This window comes from Scyliorhinus torazame, chromosome 7, assembly GCF_047496885.1.
Source record: "Scyliorhinus torazame isolate Kashiwa2021f chromosome 7, sScyTor2.1, whole genome shotgun sequence".
Classification (NCBI taxonomy): Eukaryota; Metazoa; Chordata; class Chondrichthyes; order Carcharhiniformes; family Scyliorhinidae; genus Scyliorhinus; species Scyliorhinus torazame.
The window spans coordinates 316,990,270-317,013,289 of record NC_092713.1 but is presented as its reverse complement, the minus strand read 5'-3'; the positions used below and the strand labels follow the sequence as shown (position 1 = coordinate 317,013,289).

The following is a 23,020-nucleotide window of genomic DNA, read 5'->3' as shown; positions in this document are numbered from 1 at the left end:
AGTCCTGCACTGAGATGCAAGTTTGAACTATTTGCTCAGATCTCTGGCGGAGGGGCAGCACGGTGGCGCAGTGGTTAGCACTGTTGCCTCACGGCGCCGAGGTCCCAGGTTCGATCCCGGCTCTGGGTCACTGTCCTTGTGGCGTTTGCACATTCTCCCCGTGTTTGCGTGGGTTTCACCCCCACAACCCAAAGATGTGCAGGCTAGGTGGATTGGCTATGCTAAATTGCCCCTTAATTGGAAAATAAAATGAATTGGGTACTCTAAATTTATAAAAAATAAGTTCTGTGGAGGAGGAACCAAAATCCTCGATAACACAGAGGTAAGAAAGTCTGCAATGATCCATTGCTGACCTCTATATAGCAAAGGTATTGCCTCTGTTATTTAATGGAAGCTAAACCCCCTTTCAACTCAGTTTGAACAGATCTCTGGTGAGATAGGACATGAAACTACCTACTTAGAAATTCTCAGCACGCTGATTTTTACTGCTTGTAAAGTCATCTGAATGGTACATTTACTGAGAGCGAGGCTTCGCTGCAGCTGCATGTCTCTTGTGAAAATTTAAGTAGCAAGACAAATTCACAAGCATTAATACACTGACTGCAGCACACCAACGTAACTACCATTGCAGTCTGATCATACAGAGACTGGACCAGTGCACTCAATACATCAGCTGTTTTGTGGATTTGCAGATTCCCAAGCGGCAGTTTATAAGAACAAAGTTCAGAGGATGAAATCTTTTCAATTGTCTCTCTGGAGCAAAGATAGTAACATTTGCAGAAACCTGGGGAAATTTCACAAAGATCCCAACTAACCAGCGTGCGAACTGCAACATCACACGCTTGGAGCCTGACCAAATACCCACAGCAGAAGATAAAAAATTGTTCAAGAAACTCAGCCAGCAACAGTTTGTGAATGGACACATAATGCGTGTGGAAATAAAGACTTTTAAATAATGGCCACATGCACAAAGGAAGCTGTTGGTGTCTTTGGGCGAGCAACAAAAAACATCTTTGCAATTATATAGTGGCTTTCACAATCTCAGCGTGCTCTAACACTCGTCACAGCCAATTAAACACTGTTCATCATGCAGTCACTGTTATAAAAGAGGAAACACAACAACCAATTTGGACACAGCAAGCTCCCACACAAACAGCAATGTGATGAATGTTCGTTGAGGGATAAATTTGACCAGGACAGCGAGAAGAACTCCCCTGTGCATTGAGTAAGGGGATCAGGAAGCGAGTTATTCACCACAGAATATTTAGACTCTGACTTTATGGGCTCTCTCTCTCTGAACTCCAGACTGCTGCTTTATGGGCTCTCTCTCGGAGCTCTGCACTGCTTTTTGGGCACGCTCTCTCTCTCTCTCTCTCTCCGGACTCCTACTACTTTATCAGCTCTCTCTCTCTCTCTCTCTTCAAACTCCGTGTTGCTTTATGGATTCTCGCTCTACCTCTCTCTGAACCCCCAGTGCTTATGGGCTCTCTGTCTCTGAACCCCTGCTGCTTTCTGGGCTCGCTCTCTCTCCAAAATGTGCTGCTTTATGGATGCTCGTACTGTTGCTTTATGGGCTCTCTCTCTCTCACTGGACTCCCGCTACTTTATGGGCTCTCTCTCTGAACTCTGACCTCCTGCTGCTTTATGATCTCTCTCTCCCTCTCCCTCTCTCTCTCCAGACTCCACGCTACTTTATGGGCTTTCTGCCTCAGTTCAGTTGCTGGTCAATGGTAACACGCAGGATGTCAGGATGGTAATGGCGGGGGGTCCAGTAAATGTCGAGGGGAGTTGATTAGATTCTCTTTCGAAACAGATGGTCATTGCCTGTTCTGTCTCAAACAGGTCCATAGGTAACATCTCGGTACTCCTGACAGTTGCAAAACCCTCTTGTTATTGCACGGAAGTGGCAGCCCAAATTATGCGTTCAAATCTCTGCATTTGGACTTGACCCCCCAATCTTCATGACCCAGAGGTGAGAGAGCTACAAGCTGAACTTTGGCTGATACCCTGTTAACTCAGTCTGTGTCGTGCACTCGCCTGTAGATTCATTCTCATGAGCTGCGCTAATATTCTTTCCAGTGTGTGGCTTTGTACAAAAGTGATTCAAAGGGCGGCATGTGGCGCAGTGGTTAGCACTGGGACTGCGGCGCTGAGGACCCGGGTTTGAATCCTGGCCCTGGGTCACTGTCTGTGTGGAGTTTGCAAATTCTCCTCATGTCTGCGTGGGTTTCACCCCCACAACCCAAAGGATGTGCAGGGTTAGGTGGATTAGCCACGCTAAATTGCCCCTTAATTGGAAGAAAATAATTGGGTACTCTAAATTTAGAAAAAAAGTGATTTAAGTTATAATTTACTACGCGACAGTTTGACTCAAGGCCTTGCACCTGAGCCAGGAGATTATGGGGTCAATCCCCATTCTCGACTTGAGAGCACAATGTAGGCAGAGATTCCACTGCAGTATCCTGCGTGCCGCATTGGAGCAGGTGCTGGATGAGGCCTTGTACTGAGCACCTGTCAGCCTGTTCAGGTGAACGTAACAGTCCCCAGGCATGTAGCTGAACAACAGATTTCTTTGCCATCTCGGCCACCATTCCTCTTTCAAACAACACCACAAACGGCAGATTAAATGTGTTTCCACAATTCTGCAACACAATGACTAAGTTTCAAAAGTAGTTTATTGCTGCTTTGCAATGTCTGACAGCATGACGAACATTATAAAGACAGCGTGTTTATTTTGTCATTGCTTCTATGCTTTGTTTCATTGTCTCTCTCACTCCCCCTCCTTCATTTTCATTCTTTCCCTACCTGTTCCTTTCCCCCTCTCTCACAGAATTGCATGGTAATTATTACAATACGTTCTGGTTATTGAGTCGAAGCAGTCCATGATAGTGTTGCTTTCCCTCGAAGGCTCTCCTGTGAGACTGATAAGCAGGCCTCCCAGCACAAGAGGCCCTCCCGAGGTATGTTTCAGACGTTTCTCTGGGAACCAAGAAGATTTGGAGTTCTCCTCGCAGCTCCCGCAAGGCAGGCTGTGGTCTCTGCGCCCAGCAGGCAAATCCCCAACCCCCTTCCCTCCTGACTCGCATAAAATTCTTCAGGGGCTTGACAGGGTTGATGATGGGAGGATGTCCCCCTTGGCTGAGAAATGGAAAACTAGGCGTCACAGTTTCCGAATTCAGGAGTGAGAGGAGGAGGTATTTCTTCGTCCAGTGGATTGTGCACCGTTCGAAGTTGCCACCCCGGAGGGTTGTGAATGCTCCATCGTTGAATATAATGAAGGCAGAAGTCAACAGATTTTGGAAGATGAAGGAAATCAGGGAACATGTACTTGGTGCACCTGAGGATTGTGGCTCAGGCATTTTCTGTAGGCACCTCCAGAACCTGCCAGTACTCTCGCAGTCATTAGGTGGCACCGCCGATTTCGATTTTTTTTACATCAAATTGCGCCTGGCCACCTACCTTCACCGGCATCTCGCTGACTCTTGAGGGATTGTTGAAAGAAAGTGATATCTCCTGCAGCACATCCCAAATGACAATATCATCCTTCGCCTCCCAGTGTACCCGTGGGATCTGCAGTGTTGTTTACACTTTCTTGTTGTGTTCTGAATCTGATATGTTTTATATTATTCATTCTTGGGACGTGGGCATCGCTGGCTGGGTCAGCATTTATTGCCCATCCTTAGTTGCCCTTCAGAAGTTGCTGGTGAGGCTGGGAATTCTGGGGCAAATAACTGACTTCCTGACTCCAACGTACAAGTCAGGAGTGTAATGGAATACTCTCCACTTGCCTGGATGAGTGCAGCTCCAACAACACTCAAGAATCTCGATACCATCCAGGGCAAAGCAGCCCCACTTGATTGGGGCCCCATCCACTTTCTTCAACATCCATCCCGTCCACCACCGATGCACAGTGGTTAGCACTGTTGCTTCACAGCGCCAGGGTCCCAGGTTCGATTCCCGGCTTGGGTCACTGGCTGTGTGGAGTCTGCACGTTCTCCCCGTGTCTGCGTGGGTTTCCTCCGGGGGCTCCGGCTTCCTCCCACAAGTCCTGAAAGACGTCCTGTCAGGTCATTTGGACATTCTGAATTCTCCCTCAGTGTACCCGAACAGGGGCCAGAGTGTGGCGACTGGGGGATTTTCACAGTAACGTCATTGCAGTGTTTTGTTTTCTAAATTTAGAGTACCCAATTCATATTTTCCAATTAAGGGGCAATTTAGCGTGGCCAACCCACCTACCCTGCACATCTTTGGGTTGTGGGGTGAAACCCACGCACACTCGGGGAGAATGTGCAAACTCCACACGGACAGTGACCCAGAGCCGGGATCGAACCTGGGACCTCGGCGCCGTGAGGCAGCAGTGCTAATTACTGCGCCACCGTGGTGCCCCCGCAACTCAAAGATGTGCAGGGTAGGTGGATTGGCCATGCTAAATTGCCCCTTAATTGGAAAAAAATAATTGGGTACTCTAAACTTATAGTAAAAAGGAATGGGCAACTGATGTTGGCCACCTAGCCAGTGATGCCTATGTACCATGAACAAATAAATAAAAAAGAACTGTCATTATATCTCCTTATGTGGATTGGTGTCAAATATCTGTTTGATAATGCTTCTTTGGAGTGTCTTGGTATGTTTTTCCATGTTAAGGGTGCAATAGAAATGCAAGTTTTTGTTGATCTGCCACAGATATTCTCTACGTCTGTAGTGATACAATAGTTCAACATGACAGGCCCTACTTCGGCCCAGTGTTTTTCAGGCAGCATGACCCTAACCTCTCTATCTCTTTTGAGAGAAATGTTTGTACCTTCCACCCTCCCTCCAGTACACATCTTCAGCATGGTTACATCTGCGCACAGGGTGAGAGAGCAAGCACTCAGAAATGTGGCTGACTTGCCCTGTTTCATCGCAATAACTGATCAGCCTGGAGCACTTAGTCATTTGAAATCTCAAACCTTGTCCTCAGAAGATAAGTGGTAATCAACCAACTCTTAAATGGTTTCAAATGAAGTCTGGGGAATGAGTTGAGAGAAAAAGGGGGACATTAATGTGATTTTTCCTGTGAAACATCCACATGTTATGACGGGAAACCTGACCCTTCAGATAAATGGAAACCATGCTGCATTAGCTGATGCTTTGCAAGGTTCCTGAGTGCCAAGTTCAACGTCTTAGGAGAGCAAGGTTGAGCTCTAATTGATGCTTGATTGGCAGCGTATTGAACAGGGCTAAGCAATTCTCTTCCTCTGCTACATGCTGTACATATTAAATAATTATCCGGCACTTCTCGTCGATTTATCTCCACCAGGAGTCATGTACCTCTGTTCTGAATTGGTGGGGGGGGGTCCACTAATTGCTGCTGAATGTGTACACTGCTGCCACTTTAATTGTCGCCACCTTCGAACCCTTGAGGCCAGAGATATCAACCTTGTGGCACCTGCTGCCATTGCTAAAATGAGAGAAACTATTTTATTCCATTAATGTTATTTTCCCAGTGCAGATGTGCCCCCTTGTCCCTCATCCAACAAAGCGTGTTTTGATATAACTGCTCGTGCGGCAGAGACGCTCCAACAGCAGTGAGATAGGTTCTGGGCTGTCGAAGGCTGACCTCCTTTCCTGGGATGTGGGCGTCCCTGGAAAGGTTGGCATTTTATTGCCCATCACCAGTTGCCCTGAGAAGGTGGTGATGGGCTTCTCTTTTAAACCAATACAATGGAGTGGTTGCTGGGGCACCTCACAGGGCAGTCAATACTCAATCCATATCCATGTAGGACTATAGTTTATTTTTTAAAGAGTATTTTAAAAAAATTTTGAGTACCCAATTCATTTTTTCCAATTAAGGGGCAGTTTAGCGTGGCCAATCCACCTACCCTGCACATCTTTGGGTTGTGGGGGCGAAACCCACGCAAACACGGGGAGAATGTGCCAACTCCACACGGACAGTGACTCAGAGCCTGGATCGAACCCGGCTCCTCAGCGCCGTGGGGCAGCAATGCAAACCACTGCGTCACCGTGCTGCCCTTGTGTAGGGCTATAATGACAGATAGGCCTAAACAAGGTCGAGGAAATGGTTTCCTTCCAAAAGAACAGCTTGCGGTCCAACTGTGCTTTCACAACAATGTCAACAATTGGTATAATGTAGGGCGGCATGGTGGCGCAGTGGTTAGCACTGCTGCCTCACAGTGCTGAGGACCTGGATTTGATCCCTGCCCTGGGTCACTGTTCGTGTGGAATTTGCACATTTTCCCCGTGCCTGCGTGGGTCTCACCCCCACAACCCCAAAAGATGTGTAAGGAAGGTGGATTGACCACGCTAAATTGCCTCTCAATTGGGAAAAACAAAGAATTAGGTACTATTAAAAAAAAATTTTTTTTAATTGGTATAATGTATAAAAGACAGAAAAAAGCCATTCATCCCAAAGGGTTGTTGACTCCTGGTTAATTTTTACTGAGACCGACACTTCTTTCATTTTCAATGTTCTTTATTTAAACTGAATTGAAATTCTCAATCCACCATTGGTGAGATTTGAAGTCAATTTTCTTCTGGATCATGAACCCAGGCCTGTGGATTACACATCCAGCAATACAACCACCACTCTGACGGTAGTTTAGTGCTGACATTCCTCACGCCCCTCGTCAGGATATGACCCTCCCTCCCACCTCTAGACATTCCTGATGAGAGGATGAAGTTCTGGTTCTGAATTCCGGTTTGGCACCCAGTGGGAATACCAGATTGTGGAGGACATATTTCTAATTGTTAGGTTGTTGACATCTTGACGTAATGCGTTGATGTGATCACCGGCAAAGCAAATGTTAAGCAGGCAAGTGACTGGAGTGAGGACAGATCCTCCAGGGACTCGAACACACAGCTCCCCATTCTCATCAATTAACCATGACTGGCTATATCTCTCAGTAATCTGCCTCCCACATGCCCTTTTTTGACCCCTCTCGCATTTCAAATTGAAATTGCTCCTTGACTGATGGCATGTCTTCAAGCTCTGGACTTCCCTCAATAAACTACACTCCCTTTCCACCATTTCTTCACTTGTAAAGGGCTCCCTTAAAACCCAGTGTGTGGTCGTCTGTCTTTTCCTCCTGAACTGGGGCAGCACGGTAGCCTTGTGGATAGCACAATTGCTTCACAGCTCCAGGGTCCCAGGTTCGATTCCGGCTTGGGTCACTGTCTGTGCGGAGTCTGGACATCCTCTCCGTGTCTCCGTGGGTTTCCTCCGGGTGCTCCGGTTTCCTCCCACAGTCCAAAGATGTTCAGGTTAGGTGGATTGGCCACGATAAATTGCACTCAGTGTCCAAAATTGCCCCTAGTGTTGGGTGGAGGTGTTGACCTTGGGTGGGGTGCTCTTTCCAAGAGCCGGTGCAGACTCGATGGGCCGAATGGCTTCCTTCTGCACTGTAAATTCTATGATTCTATGAACTGATTTGGTGTTTGATTAAACCAAATTTGACTTTTCGAAGGGCAGCACGGTGGTACAGGTGGTTAGCACTGCTGCCTCACAGTGCCGGGGACCCGGGTTTAATCCCGACCTGAGGTGACAGTCTGTGTGGAGTTTGTACATTCTCTCGGGGCAGGATTCTCTCAGCCTAGGGCCGGGCCGGAGAATCCCCGCGACCGACGTGAATTGCGCCACGCCTCCCCGACGCCAGCACCGATCCTCCGCAGAGCGGATAATCGGCACCATTGGCGCCGGCGTGGTTGACGCGGCGCTAGTCGGCGGCCATGCTATGGGCCCCCCCCCCCCCAGCAATTCTTGGCCGGGATGGGCCGAGCGGCCGTCGTGTAAACGCTGAGTCCCGCCGCTGCCGTCCACGCCTGCTCTCAGCCGGTGGGATCTCGGCGTAGAAGGGTCGGGGGGGAGCTTGGGGGGGGGGTGGTCCAACCCCAGGGGGGGGCTCCGATGTGGCCTGGCCCGCAATCGGGGCCCACCGATTGGCAGCTTGGCCTCTCTGGCTGGGGGCCTCCTTTCCTACGCACCGGCTCCTGTAGCCCTGCGCCATGTTGCACCGGGGCCGGAGCGTTGAAGGAAGCCACTGCGCAGGCGCGGATCCGCGGCGCCCAGTTCGAGCCGGGATCAGCAGCTGGAGCGGCGTGAACTGCTCCTGTGCCGTGCTGGCCCCAGTAGGGGCCAGAATTAGTCATTGGTCGGCCCGTTCACGCCATCGTAAAACGTGACGGTGTTTACGACGGCGTGGGCACTCTGTCGCGGGATTAGAGAATTCCGCCCCCCCCTTTCTGCGTGGGTTTCCTCAGGGTGCTCCGGTTTCTTCCCACAGTTCATAGATGAGCAGCGTAGATGGGTTGGCCATGATAAATAAGACAGTAAGACACAGGAGCAGAATTAGGACATTTTTGATTGGATTTATTATTGTCACATGTATTAGTATACAGTGAAAAGCATTGTTTCTTGCATGCTGTACAAACAATGCACACCGTACATAGGGAAGGAAGGAGAGACTGCAGAATATAATGTTACAGTTACAGCAAGGTGTAGAGAAAAGGTCAACTTAATACGAGGTAGGTCCATTCAAAAGTCTGATGGCAGTAGGGAAGAAGCTGTTCTTGAGTCAGTTGGTAATTTGGCCCATCGAGTCTGCTCCTCCATTCAATCATGGCTGATATTTTTCTCATCCCCATTCTCCTGCCTTCTCCCCATAACCCCTGATCCCCTTATTAATCAAGAACCTATCTATCTCTGTCTTAAAGACACTCAGTGATTTGGCCTCCACAGCCTTCTGCGGCAAAGAGTTCCACAGATTCACCACCCTCTGGCTGAAGAAATTCCTCCACATCTCAGATTTAAAGGATCGTCCCTTCAGTCTGAGGCTGTGCCCTCGGGTTCTAGTTTTTTTTTGTTTATAAATTCAGTGTACCCTATACATTTTTTGCAATTAAGGGGCAATTTAGCGTGGCCAATCCATCCACACTGCACATCTTTGGGTTGTGGGGGTGAAACCCACGCAGACACGGGGAGAATGTGCAAACTCCACACGGACAGTGACCCAGAGCCGGGATCGAACCTGGGACCTCGGCGCCATGAGGGAGCAGTTCTAACCATTGCGCCATCATACTGCCCTGGGGGTTCTAGTATTTCCTACAAGTGGAAACATCCTCCAGGCCACGCAGTATCCCGTAAGTTTCAATAAGTTCCCCCCTCATCCTACTAAACTCCAATGATTACAGAACCAGAGTCCTCAACCTTTCCTCATGCAACAAGCTATTCATTCCCAGGATCATTCTTGTGAACCTCCTCTGGACCCCCTCCAAGGCCAGCACATCCTTTCTGCCAAAAACTGCCCACAATATTCCAAATGGGGTCTGATCAGAGCCTTATACAATCTCAGCAATACATCCCTGCTCTTGTATTCTAGCCCTCTAGAAATTAAATGTTATGGGCGAGGCGTTTTCAGAACCCCAAAATGTATTATGGAGTTCAACCTACCTCACCCTTTAATGGATTTGTTGCTTTTCCTAGCCCATGGCTTGTTCCCTAGGTTGGGATTACAATTATGGACACGTGGGTTTTTAAACACAAAATACTGTTTATTCCATGAACTCAACTTAACATCTTAAATAAACATTGGATCTCTTAACACCCCTTACTTCAAAGATAACTCAGAAAATATTGCAACAGTAAATAACTCCTTAAAATGTTCCTTCAAACTTCCAAGAGACTTAACACCTTTGAACAATATCACATCAGGTTAAAGGATATATATAGTTTCTGTAGAATGGCAGAGATATGTTAGCTTGGTTGCCTTCAGCTCCAGTAAAACAGCTAGGCACCTTTCAAACTGCTTTTTAAACTGAAACTAAAAACCTGCAAAATGGCTGACCTAAAGCCCAGCCCCACCCACTCTCTGATATCACTGTTTTCTTAAAGGTACATTGCTTACACATCCATTTCTTAAAGGCACTCTCACATGACATAATGCTAATACTGCATTTGCATTCCTAACTGCCAACTAAACCGGCATGTTAACCTTATGAGAGTCCTTAACTAAGACTCCTAAGTCTCTTTGTGTTTCAGATCCCAAAGCCTTTCCCCATTTAAAAAATAGTCTGTGCCACTGTTCTTCCTACCAAAGTGCGTAACGTCACACATTCCACAATGTATTCCATCTGCCACTTCTTTGCCCAATCTCCTAGCTGTCCAAGTCCTTCTGCAGCCTCCCTGCTTCCTCAACACAACCTGTCCCTCTACACATCTTCCGATCTTCTGCAAACTAACTTCAGTTCCTTCTTCCAGATCGTTAATGTTTATCGTAAATTTCCTCTTAGTGGCCAAAAGGTTAAGCGGGGGTAAGGGAAGGGCATGGGCCGACTTAAGGTGCTCTTTCAGAGGGTTGGTGCAGATCCAATGGGCCAAGTGGCCTCCTTTTGACAACATTCCTGTGATGTACTTTGGGGCATTTTCCTACCTTAAAGGTGCAGTATAATGTCAAGTTGTTGTTGCAATTGCAAACTGGAGCAGATTTGCAAAATATCAGACGAAGCTGGAGCAGGGAGTTCACCTTTGTGGACTCTGAATTTCTTGTGTTAAGTTGGCCGTTTTGCAGGCCAGATTTAGTGAGGAGAAGTCATCTCCACAGCTCGGTGACATCGGGGACTCAGCCGCAGTTCTGGCTTGACAAGAACTGAGAGTCAGCACAAAGATTCACAGCTCCCCATTCACACACTCCTGACTTTCCAGCCATGAATTTGAATGAGCAGAAATCCCACTGAGTGACACTCCATTCTCGGGAAACACATATTCTGGGACACTAACCACACCCAGATCAAACCAGCTGAAGTATTGGGCAAAAACAGCATTTGATTCATTCAAAGAAATTAGATAGTGTGATAGTACTGCTTATTTATTAGGGATACACAGCCAGCATCCCTCCAGCCAAGAACTGTGAATGGTGCAAGGCGGCCAGTGAGTGTGTGACTGAACGAGGATTAATTACGTCAATGCTGCGGATTGTACATTGGTTGTCACTTCCTCTTAAATCTCCACTGAAAATCTCTCCATGTTTGGGGCAGCACGGTGACACAGTGGTTAGCATTGCTAGCTATGGCGCTGAGGACACGGGTTCGAATCCCGGCCCTGAGTCACTGTCCGTGTGGAGTTTGCACATTCTCCCCGTGTTTGTGTGGGTTTTGCCCCCACAACCCAAAGATGCGCAGGGTAGATGGATTGGCCACACTAAATTGCCCCTTAATTGGAAAAAATAATTGGGTACTCTAAATTTTTTTTTTTTAATCTCTCCATGTTGACCAAGCATTCAGTCACTATTATATAATAACTCCTTCCTTGGTGCATTCTTTGTCTGATCGTGCAGATGTCATCTTTTTTAATGTTGGGAAAACTGGGCGTGATTCTCCCGATCGGCAGTACTCCCCCCAATGGGAAAACCAGAGTGATTCCCGGCTGGCACAGGGCGTGACCAGAATGTGCCGTTCCCCCTTCCCCTCCGCCATTTAATGGCACACCGGTGTTGTCGGTGGAATTGAGAGGTCCGGGACCTAATCTCCATGACAGGTCCCGCTCCTCAGAAACGGGGCTCTCCACATTCAAAATGCTACTGTAGCCGCCTGGATCACGAACAAGAACCCCCCCCGCCCTCCCACAATTGCTGGCAAAGGTCCTGTCCCGTCCCCCCCCACCTCCCCCCACCACCAATAACTGGAGTGAAACCCGTTTTTGGCCTGCGAACCATCGGGACTGCCTCCGCTGGCAGGCAGCCCTGAGGAACCCCGCTCGCTAATAAATGCAAGAACCAAATTCTGTGTTTGCTGAAACGCTGAAACATAAACAGAACATGCTGGAAATACTCGGCAGGTCAAGGTTCAACTTTTTAGCTTCTTCACTTGTCCCGTTACCATCCCCTTCAATCCTGCACCCTCGTCCCATTCGTCATTTAATCTCCCCTGTCTTCCACCCTGCCGCAGATCTGCTCCTTTTATCCTTTCCCACTTTTCCCGCCTCTGCCTTTGATGAAAACCTCTCACATCTCAAATACTTCCCTGTTCTGATGAAAGCTCATCGATCTGAAACATTAACCCTCTTTCTATTCTCCACAGTGGCTGCCAGGCCTGCTGGGAATTTCCAGCATTCTCTGTTTTTGTTATTGTTCTGGATGTGAGTTGTTTCTTTGATGCAGTCCCATCCAGCAGTTTAAAGAAATGTCACTCTCCCCGCAGTATTGGCAGGGTAGAAGATTCTTAGGCCAGCTTGTTGACTTTTTAGTCTCACAGACCTATTTACGTTGACCAGGGTCAGCACAGCAGGCCTACTTCCCAGCTCAAGACTCAGACTGTTGCACCTTCCGCTCCACCCGTCGCGTGCATTTCTAATTCCAAGAGAGGGACAGTTCCACCCCTGGGATACCATGCGTCCGGGGGCGGCATGGTGGTGCAGTGGTTAGCACTGCTGCCTCACAGCGCCGAGATCCCAGGTTCGATCCCGGCTCTGGGTCACTGTCCCTCTGGAGTTTGCACATTCTCCCTGTGTCTAGGTGGGTCTCACCCCCACAACATAAAAAGATGTGTAAGGTAGGTAGGCTGGCCGCGTTAAATTTCCCCTCAATTGGAAAAGTAAAAATAAAGGGATGCCCTACGTTCGAGTCAATGAAACAACTTCATTGATTTGGACCAGGATCTACTTTCTTGAATCTGTTTAATTTGATCCTGCTATTCCTGCCTTCGTAAGGGAGGGATGAGAACATTTTTTAAAAATTTAGAGAACCCAATTATTTTTATTTCCAATTGAGGGGCAATTTAGCGTGGCCAATCCACCTAGCCTGCACATCATTGCATTGTGGGGGCGAAACCCACACAGACACGGGGAGAAAGTGCAAACTCCACACGGACAGTGACCCAGAGCCGGGATTCAAACCCAGGTCCTCAGCGTTATAGGCAGCAGTGCTAACCACTACACCACGTGCCACCCGGAGGAATGAGAACATGAGGACCACTCTGATAGTGGACAAGCAGATCTGTATTGGACAATACGGATGAGGCTTTAATTCACTCAACACCCCACGTACTTGTGGAGTGCTAAAATTGAACCTTGTGTTATTTTAGAACCTTAACAGATGTCTTGTCACATTGGTCATCACGCTCACAAACCAAAATTAATATATTTGGGGCAGTTCGGTGGCACAGTGGTTAGCACTGCTGCCTCACAGCGCCGAGGTCCCAGGTTCGATCCCGGCTCTGGGTCACTGTCCGTGTGGAGTTTGCACATTCTCCCCGTGTCTGCGTGGGTTTCGCCCCCATAACCCAAAGATGTGCTGTGTAGGTGGATTGGCCACACTAAATTGCCCCTTAATTGGAAAAAATGAATTGGGTACTCTAAAAATTGAAAAGAAAACTAATATATTTGAAATAAAGTTGCGTGAAAGTGCAGCCTCCATGGATGAACAAAGTGAATCGACATTGCCTTGCACAGTGAGAGCAATACCCTGTTGACCCCAGTGCCATAGTCAAATCATAGAGGTGGAGATGGTTAGCAGTTTCATATTCCTAGGGGTGCACATCTCCAAAACTCTATCCTGGTCCACCCACATCGACGCTACCACCAAGAAAGCACAACAGCGCCTATACTTCCTCAGGAAACTAAGGAAATTCGGCATGTCCACATTGACTCTTAGCAACTTTTACAGATGCATCACAGAAAGCATCATATCAGGCTGCATCACAGCCTGGTATGGCAACTGCTCGGCCCAGGGCCGCAAGAAACTTCAGAGAGTCGTGAACATTGCCCAGTCCATCACACGAACCTGCCTCCCATCCATTGACTCCATCTACATCTCCCGCTGCCTGGGGAAAGCGGACAGTATAATCTGGCACCAAAGGCTTACTCACTCTTCCAACTTCTTCCATCAGGCAGGAGATACAGAAGTCTGAGAACACGCACGAACAGACTCAAAAACAGCTTCTTCCCCACTGTCACCAGACTCCTAAATGACCCTCTTATGGACTGACCTCATTAACACGACACCCTGTGTGCTTCATCCGATGCCAGTGCTTATATACATTGTATATGTTGTGTTGCCCTATTATGTATTTTCTTTTATTCCCTTTTCTTCTTATGTACTTAATGATCTGTTGAGCTGCTCGCAGAAAAATACTTTTCACTGTACCTCGGTACACGTGACAATAAACAAATCCAATCCAATCCAATCCAAATCGAGGAGCCAGCTAATCTTATTCCCTTTGTTTCCTTTCCAGCTTCCTCACAGAAGAGTGACTTTCTCCACAGCTAATCAGTCCCAGGATCTGCAAGACCCATCACAGCACAGTTACTATGACAGCGGGCTCGAAGAATCAGAGACACCCAGCAGCAAGTCATCTTCAGGGCCACGATTGGGACCGCTGGCGCTGCCCGAGGACCACTATGAACGCACCACCCCTGATGGGAGCATCGGAGAAATGGAGCACCCGGAGAATGGTAATCCATGTTTCATGTTCTGGCATCACAGGCAGTCATGAGTGAAATCTGTTCTGTGAACTGTGAGCTGTTTGGCTGTGCACATTTCATTAATGCTAGGACTAAGAGGTGAGATAAACGTGGGGTGCGGAGAAGGGAGAGGCCGAGAGAATTACACAATCTTTAACCTGAAAAGAAAAAGATTCTGACTGGGAGCTCAACTGAGCATTGCAGAGTAGGAAGGTCACCCATTCCCGGATCCGTTTCAGGTTAACTGATGTCAGCCAGTGAGGCATAAACAGAATTACATTTGGTTCTGGTGTGAAGGCAAAGTCAGCCTGGTACTGCTCCTGATCACTACCTAATGTCCTGTAGGGAAGGGAACCTGCCTTTCTTGGCTCAGCCTGACTTAGAGGTGACTCCAACCCCACAACAGCTTGCAGCCTCTGAACTGGTACAGCCCCCTGGACTGGTACAGCCCTCTGAACTGGTGCATCCCTCTGAACTGGTACATCCCTCTGAACTGGTACAGCCCCCTGAACTGGTGCATCCCTCTGAACTGGTACATCCCTCTGAACTGGTACAGCCCTCTGAACTGGTGCATCCCTCTGAACTAGTACATCCCTCTGAACTGGTACAGCCCTCTGAACTGGTACAGCCCCCTGAACTGGTACATCCCTCTAACTGGTACATCCCTCTGGACTGGTACATCCCTCTGAACTGGTACATCCCTCTGAACTGGTACATCCCTCTAACTGGTACATCCCTCTGAACTGGTACATCCCTCTGAACTGGTACATCCCCCTGAACTGGTACATCCCTCTGAACTGGTACATCCCTCTGAACTGGTACATCCCTCTGGACTGGTACATCCCTCTGAACTGGTACATCCCCCTGAACTGGTACATCCCTCTGAACTGGTACATCCCTCTGAACTGGTACATCCCCCTGAACTGGTACATCCCTCTGAACTGGTACATCCCTCTGAACTGGTAGATCCCCCTGAACTGGTACATCCCTCTGAACTGGTACATCCCCCTGAACTGGTACATCCCCCTGAACTGGTACATCCCTCTGAACTGGTACATCCCCCTGAACTGGTACATCCCTCTGAACTGGTACATCCCTCTGAACTGGTACATCCCTCTGAACTGGTACATCCCTCTGAACTCCAATCAATTGTATTAAACCACGACAGAAAATATGTAAGAACTCTCAACGTCTGAACACTGTTGGAGATCCTCCTAGCAGGAGGCAGTGACCCAAAAAGATGGCTCACCACCAACATCTCCAAGGCTCCTGGAGATGGGCAGCAAACGTTGGCCTGCGATATCCCGGGAATTAATTTTGTTTTCGAATCATCGTCCAGCCTTGCTGCAAATGTGTGTTGATTTTCATTTCAGTTCAATCTAAGGCTGTGTTTCCTGTGTTTGTGCTCACACTGCGAGTGTTGAGAGGCTATTTGAATGTGTAAAGTCTCACGGCTGAGCCCAGTATTTGTTGGTACGTAGCCACCTCACAGCATCGCTCACCAGACAGCGATCAGCAGCAGCAATCCGGCTGGGCCAAGTTGAAGCAAATTGCCCCCTTCGCGCCCTGCTAAGATCAGGTAACTCCACACAGACCAGGGGCTGAATCTTCTGTTCCGGCCGGTGGTGAGCTCGGAGGTAGGAAGGCAGGATTGCAGCGTTCCAGGAATCTGACGCCTTCCCACTTCCACCAGAATTAGTTTCTGGGCCAGGCGGATGGTGGAACTTCCTCCCCTGTCACCTCTTGCGGCCATTAAGGGGCCAATTAATCACCAGTAAACGGGCACTGAATGTGCTGCATGGTCGCATTAGCTATGAGGTGATACTCCAATGAAACCCAACAACCATCTCGGTTTCCAATCGTCTTTTTAAAAAATGTCCCAGGATCTAAGGTATTTATACTCTTATCCCTGTGAACAACCTCCTTAACATTGGTGAGCAAAAGTTGATGTCAGCAGACTTGAGAAAGGGATGTGATTGTGTGTCACGGGGGAATCTCTTGCTCTCAATTTGAGACGTCCCCACTTTGTAGCCTCCACATAAGAGGGCTGGGCTCCTGAAACTCCATCCATGGCCACGTTTCTGAACTTGGCAGAGCCTGACGATGTGATGACAGGTCAACATGCTTGCTGGTCCATTGCATGTCCGCATGATTCATTAAGGAGACTGGGGAGGGTGGAGTGTGCGTCTGATGGATGAAGAACCAAGAGCTTGGGTGTGATTTTCTGCACTCCCCTCCCCACCCCGGGGGCATTTTTTCTGTTGGTGGAGGCTGGATTTCCCAGTCCTGCTGATGTCTTCAGGGCTTTGCGTGCACCGCACCCTCTGCAGCCAGGGAACCCACCACAGGGGGCATGATTGGCGGGAACAGGAGATCCCAATGGCGGAAAGGGTCAGTAAATGTCAGCCTTCATATCTGACAGAAATCCAGCAGTGCCACTGTATCTTTGGAAATGAGTGCTGCAAGGTCCAATGGGTTGCCCCTTTTTTTCTTCTAAATATTTACACATCTAGACTAGAGCTCAAAATTTTCAAAGGATCATCTCAAAGCACTTTACACAAGTAGGTGGGAAAAAAGATGGAATATTTGAAGGACGGTGGGATGGAACGGTCGCCGCTATTAAACATAAGGGGATTCTCTGATCCTGAGACTAAGTTTTAATGCCAGGGCAGAGTTTGTGGACTTTCACGGCAGCAAAACCGGTGAAGCACCTGGACTGATTCAGCGACTGCGGAGGGGCTAGCACCAGAGCCAAGTGGGACACCATCGATTCCACTGAGAAACGGTGCAGGTGTCAGCGGGTCCGTGATTGACACTCGGGAGGCTGACAAGCTGCAGCCGCACACCCACATTACACGCCCCACACACACTGGTCCCAACCAACAAGATGGCACTGGTTGTGCTGCAGCACGCCCATGTAGCTGATGGGTAAGCTGGCCCAGAGGGCACCTGGGGGGGAGGGTGGGGTGACCTGGGGGAACACCCATAGCACCTGTGACCCTAAGTTCCCAGTGCGCTGTCAGCGGCTTGTGCAGCTGCATGGCTGCCTTTCTGGCTGCAGCAATGATGTTCCGTGCCCGCCCAACACGATCCCACAGCCCACCTCCTGGCCACCCCCGCTACTCCCCCAGCCCTGGCAGAAGGCCCCCGGCCAGGGACACAACTGTCAGCGAACTATGGCGATGTATTTTTTTGTAAATTTCGAGTACCCAATTGTTTTTTTCCAATTAAGAGGCAGCTTAGCGCGGCCAATCCACCTAACCTGCACATCTTTGGGTTGTGGGGGTGAGACCCGCGCAAACACGGGGAGAATGTGCAAACGCCACACGGACAGTGACCCGGGGCCGGGATCGAACCTGTGTCCTTGGCGCCGTGAGGCAGCAGTGCTAACCACTGCGCCAGTGTGCTGCCCAAACTATGGTGATGTTGGACACTTTCCGTGCCCCCACTCTCTCCCTCAGCAGCCACGACGTCGGTTTCACGATTTTTAAAGGCACAAGTGAACCTCGCCGTCGGGACCCCGGCCCATCGGAGGCGGAGCATCGCAGAGGCCCCGGAGAATACCGGGTCAGGTCCGCTAATGACCTGCAAACAGTGTTTACCATATGTACCTACCGGACCGCATTGACTCCGCTGTCGAGGTGACGAAGAATTCCGATTTGGTATCAACTCGCGTCCGCCGCGATTCTGGCGTCAGAACCTATTCTCTGCCCAATTTCGGAGTCAGCGAACGAAGGAGAGAAACGGTGAAGCAAGAAGATTTGGGTGGAAGGTGTGAAGACGGTTTAATCAGAGCATCTGAACAGCAATGGGCATCAGTAGCAAAAACGGGAAAGTGATCACTGCACAAGGATAAGGTAATTGGATTGTCAACTATGGCTGGATGTGGAGTTTGCTCGTTCTCCCCATGTTTGCGTGGGTTTAGGGGCAGCACGGTGGCGCAGTGGGTTAGCCCTGCTGCCTCACGGCGCCGAGGTCCCAGGATCGATCCCGGCTCCGGGTCACTGTCTGTGTGGAGGTTGCACATTCTCCCCGTGTTTGCGTGGGTTTCGCCCCCACGATCCACAGATGTGCCGGGTCGGTGGATTGGCCGCGCTAAATTGTCCCCTAATTGGAAAAAAAAGAGAATTGGGCATTTTATATTAAAAAGAACTGCGCCTGGATGTACTGACTAACAAGAGCATTGAAAGAAAATGCGGAAGAAATATTCCCAATCTTTTAACATTCCCCGCTGGTCTTTCCCTCTTGGTGTCTGCAGATGTATCCAGGAAATTAATCTGTAATTCTTGGCGATTCTCGGGCACTCCTGAATGGTTTGTAACCCACAAGGATTCACAAACAGGCACAGATATTTTGTGCTGAAATCTCTGTGCGCGGGGAATCGGGAAGAGTTCTGCAAAAGGAACGATACCAAGTCGCCAGACAACATCTTCAGGCGACGCTACAGAGTCTGTGATGGCCAGGTACCGGGGATAAAGCGGGAAAGGGGGCGACCCAAACGCAGAAACAAAGAATTTGATTTCTCCCTCTCTTTAAATAAAAGACTTTGTGGAGCCACGGCGATGTTTCAATAGTTCCTGGGCACTGCACTCAAATAACTGGATTGACTTGTTCAAAAGCAGATAGATTACTGCCTTGTGTGTGTGTGTGTGATATGTACATACAAACACCCAGCTTTACTGAAAGTTGTACGTTTACGCACTCATATACACAAATCTATCGAATAATTTGTGCAATGCATTGCCAGGGTCCCAGAGAATGGAAATAGAGCTCTTTGATGTTTTGCAAAATCTTGACCATGAAACAGCAGGGGTGCTAAAATTAACGGGGATGTTTCCTTCCCTCCGTGTGCGGTGAGATGCTGCTGCAGTTTTCCTCTAAACTTCTTGCAGTGGTTTTAGTAAGCTGTTGTATGCTGGCCTCTCCAGCACTATTGTTTCTTCAAGCGCAGGTGTACAGACAAGAATAGAAACAATGCCTTTTACAGACACAATCTCCGCCGTGACTAATCTCAGCCCCTTTGTTGGTCTGCTGGGGATATTGGTGGGTTTTTTGAACCTCTGTGCTGGCCTCAACTCTCAAAGCTGGCTCCTTCCCACGGTTCGTTTTTTTAAAAAAGGAATGGTTTTCTTTCATTTCCCCCCCACTTCTCAATTCGTCGACTATTGTTTTAAAGTTATGATTGACTTGAAAGACTCCGTTTCAAACAACGGGCATTTCCTCTTCTCTCTGACACTGCACATTATTAAACAAAATCTTGTTTGATTCCCCCCCACCTTTGCTGTGGCTTGTCAACAATCACCTCCCCTCTCCTTTTGATGCTGAATGGTCTGCTCACAGCCTTGGTGTCATTCTTGACCCCAAGATGAGCCTGCACTCATATCTCCATGCCATCACCAAGAACACCTAATGCCACCTCTGCCACATTAGAGTAGAACACAGCCATAGAATGCCTAAAGTGCAGAAGGAGGCCATTCGGCCCATCAGGGCGGCACCAACCCTCTGAAAGAGCACCAGGCCCACTGCCTCGCCCTATCCTTGTAACCCCACACAACCTGCGCCTCTTTGGACACTAAGGGGCAACGTATTATGGCAAATCCACCTAACCTACCACATCTTTGGGTTGTGGGGGTGAAACCCATGCAGACACGGGGAGAATGTGCAAACTCCACACAGGGCCGGGATTCGAACCTGGGTCCTCAGCGCCGTGAGGTGGCAGTGCTAACCACTGCGCCACGTGCCGCCCCTTGCTGACCTACATTAACCTCCACAGCTGACGCCTTGCGTAGCCAACTGGTAGTAAGTGTGGCTGAACTGTGGAAGTAGGCTGAAGTTTATCATGAAGGAAGTGAGACAGCTATGACGGGTGACAGATTCAGAAATGTTTTTTTAGTTTCTGTGCTTGAGGCTATTGAAGCAACAGGACACAGTGCAGCGGAAAACCAGCATTAGAGCAGAGCTCACTGCACCTAAATATGCTCTGGACTCGGTTCAAGTTTAGTTTTAGAGGGTGTGCCTGTGTATGTCATAGTTAGTTGTTATTGCCACTTTCCTGAAATAAATATTTGAAACCTGTGTGTAGAAAGTGCACCCTTCAGGTTACTAATCAGTGAAGGAACCAAGGGTTATGGGGATAAGACGGGTAAGTGGAGTTGGAGCTAACCATATCAGATCAGTCACGATCTTACTGAATGGCAGAGCAGACTCGATGGGACGAATGGTCTCCTTTTGCTTCCACGTCCTTTTAACCTTTTTAAAATTTATTTATTTATTTATCCAATTAAGGGGCAATTTAGCGTGTTCAATCCGCCTGCCCTGCACATCTTTGGGTTGTGGGGGCGAAACCCACGCAAACACGGGGAGAATGTGCAAACTCTACACGGACAGTGACCCAGAGCCGGGATCGAACCTGGGACCTCGGCGCCGTGAGTCATCAGGGCCAACCCACTGCGCCACCGTGCTGCCCTTATGGTCTTATCCTTAACGCTTGATCATGAGCTTGGATAATCTGAAATTATGTGAAAGAGTAATGCAGGAACGTGTCGAGTCTACAGCAGATCAACAGGACATTCACCCCAACGGGCCCATGTCAGCGTTATGCTCCACACAAACTACCCCTCATTGTTCTTCCTCCAACCCTATTAGCATTGAATCATAGAATCCCTACAGTGCACAAGGAGGCCATTCGGCCTATCGAGTCTGCACCGACTCGGGAAGTGCACCGGACCTAGACCCACATTCCCCATAACCCCACCTAACCATCTGGACTCTAAGGGGCGGACAATTTAGCATGGCCAAACTCCACATGGACAGTGACCCGGGGCCGGGATCGAACCCGGATCCTTGGTGCCGTGAGGCAGCAGTGCTAACCACTGCGCCATTGTGCCCCCCAATACGGCTACTTTCACAATCTCAGTGTGTTCCAAAATGCTTAATGCACAAAACATTCTGATCACTTCCTTGAGAATGACCTTCGGTAATCAAGTACATGTGAAGTGTGGTCATTGTGGTAATATTAGCGGGGCTGCACAAATAACAATGTGACAATGGCCAGAGAAAGAAGAATGTTGTGTGATATGTTGGGGGAATAAATATTGTCGAGCGCATCTGCTGTTTTGTTGAATAGCATCCGTGGTGCCATTTGAGAGGGTAGATGGGGGCGGGGTCTCGGTTTAACACCTCCTCCAAATGATGGCACCTCCCTCAATGCTGCACTGGTGTGGAGCAGTGTGGAAGAAGCAGGCACCAACACATGGCGCAGTGTGAAGGAAGTGAAGGGTTTCGGGGGCAGATGGGAAAGTAGAGTTCAGATCACAGTCAGATCAACTGTGCCCCCCTGTGCCTCATCAAAACAAATGTAAATATGCATAAAGTTGAGAGGTCTGGCATGGATTGCAAATACGAATGAAAATCAGACAATGCGGGCACCCTGGTCACAGGAAAGGCGACAATTGGTTGTACAGATGTTTATGAAGTTTTTGTTGGCTACTTTCTTCGCTTGTGTGTTTTGCCAATGGCTCTGTTTATTGTCGTGTATAAATTGCGGCACCGGGCAGCACAGTGCGCAGTGGGTTGGCACTGCGGCCTCACGGCGCCGAGGTCCCAGGTTCGATCCCGGCTCTGGGTCACTGTCCGTGTGGAGTTTGCACATTCTCCCCGTGTTTGCGTGGGTTTCGCCCCCACAACCCAAAAATGTGCAGGTTAGGTGGGTTGGCCACGTTAAACCGCCCCTTAATTGGGAAAAAATGAATTGGGTACTCTAAATTTATTATTTTTTTGAATTAAAAAAATTTGTGGCACCAAATGTTAAATCCCAATAAAACTATTTTTCGGGAAAAAAAGGATCAGCTGTGGCGTAATGGACGCAGGCTCGAGGGGCTGAATGGTCTGCACCGAATCCTCGTGTTCTTTTCAGCTGAGGTAAGGTGAGGAAAGGTGAGCACAGGTGCCCGAGGCCCGTCCAAGAGGCATTAACACTGTACAGCTGCTGCATCCTTTTTTTTTTAACTGGAGGAGGGTGACTTTGCCGGTGACTTAATCACACTCTGGCTTAAACATCACAGACGTTTTGACAGCCAGGCTCTGTTGTTGCCTCAGTGCTTGCCGGTAATCTGCTTTTGCTTCAGTTCCTGCATAATATCAGTGGTGGAACTTGCTCTGAGTAATCCACATCGCTCCTGTTTCATATTCATTGTGGAAAATGTCAGAAAAACTGCTTGATTCTGTGGGCTGGTGAATTCTGTCCTGTATGTGTCGCCCGGAGCATTCTGCTGCTCAATAACGCTCCCGCGTGCTCAGATTTAATATTTTATGTTTTTTGCCAGCCTCGCTGTCACATGAGGATTTGATATTGTTTGTGACTGTGTGAGTAGCTCTTGCACTAGCCCCAAGGTAATTCTCGAGGAAGTAATCAGAATGTTTAGTGCATCAGGCATTTTATAGCTTGTAAGTGGAATAGGAGGGAAGCTATTATGTCCCTCACGGTGACAGCACTGTGAAAACATCTGGGGTTATTGTGTTGGATTGTGGAGCTTTTTGCCTTCACACGCTTGCTGTCCAGGATGGGAATGA

General features: G+C 48.7%; 1 protein-coding gene across 11 annotated transcripts in view; it reads left to right on the top strand.

The window, feature by feature from the left end:
• Positions 1-23,020, top strand: part of LOC140427207 (protocadherin-1-like) — a 577,095-nt gene that overhangs the window by 314,686 nt on the left and 239,389 nt on the right. For all 11 annotated transcript variants that reach the window (XR_011948407.1, XM_072512814.1, XM_072512810.1 and 8 more), the window contains exon 3: positions 14,221-14,440. Coding sequence is in view for 10 of the 11 variants with exons in the window: in XM_072512814.1 (XP_072368915.1) it covers positions 14,221-14,440 (220 nt within the window). In the remaining variant the exon portion in view is untranslated. The remainder of the gene's footprint in view (positions 1-14,220; positions 14,441-23,020) is intronic.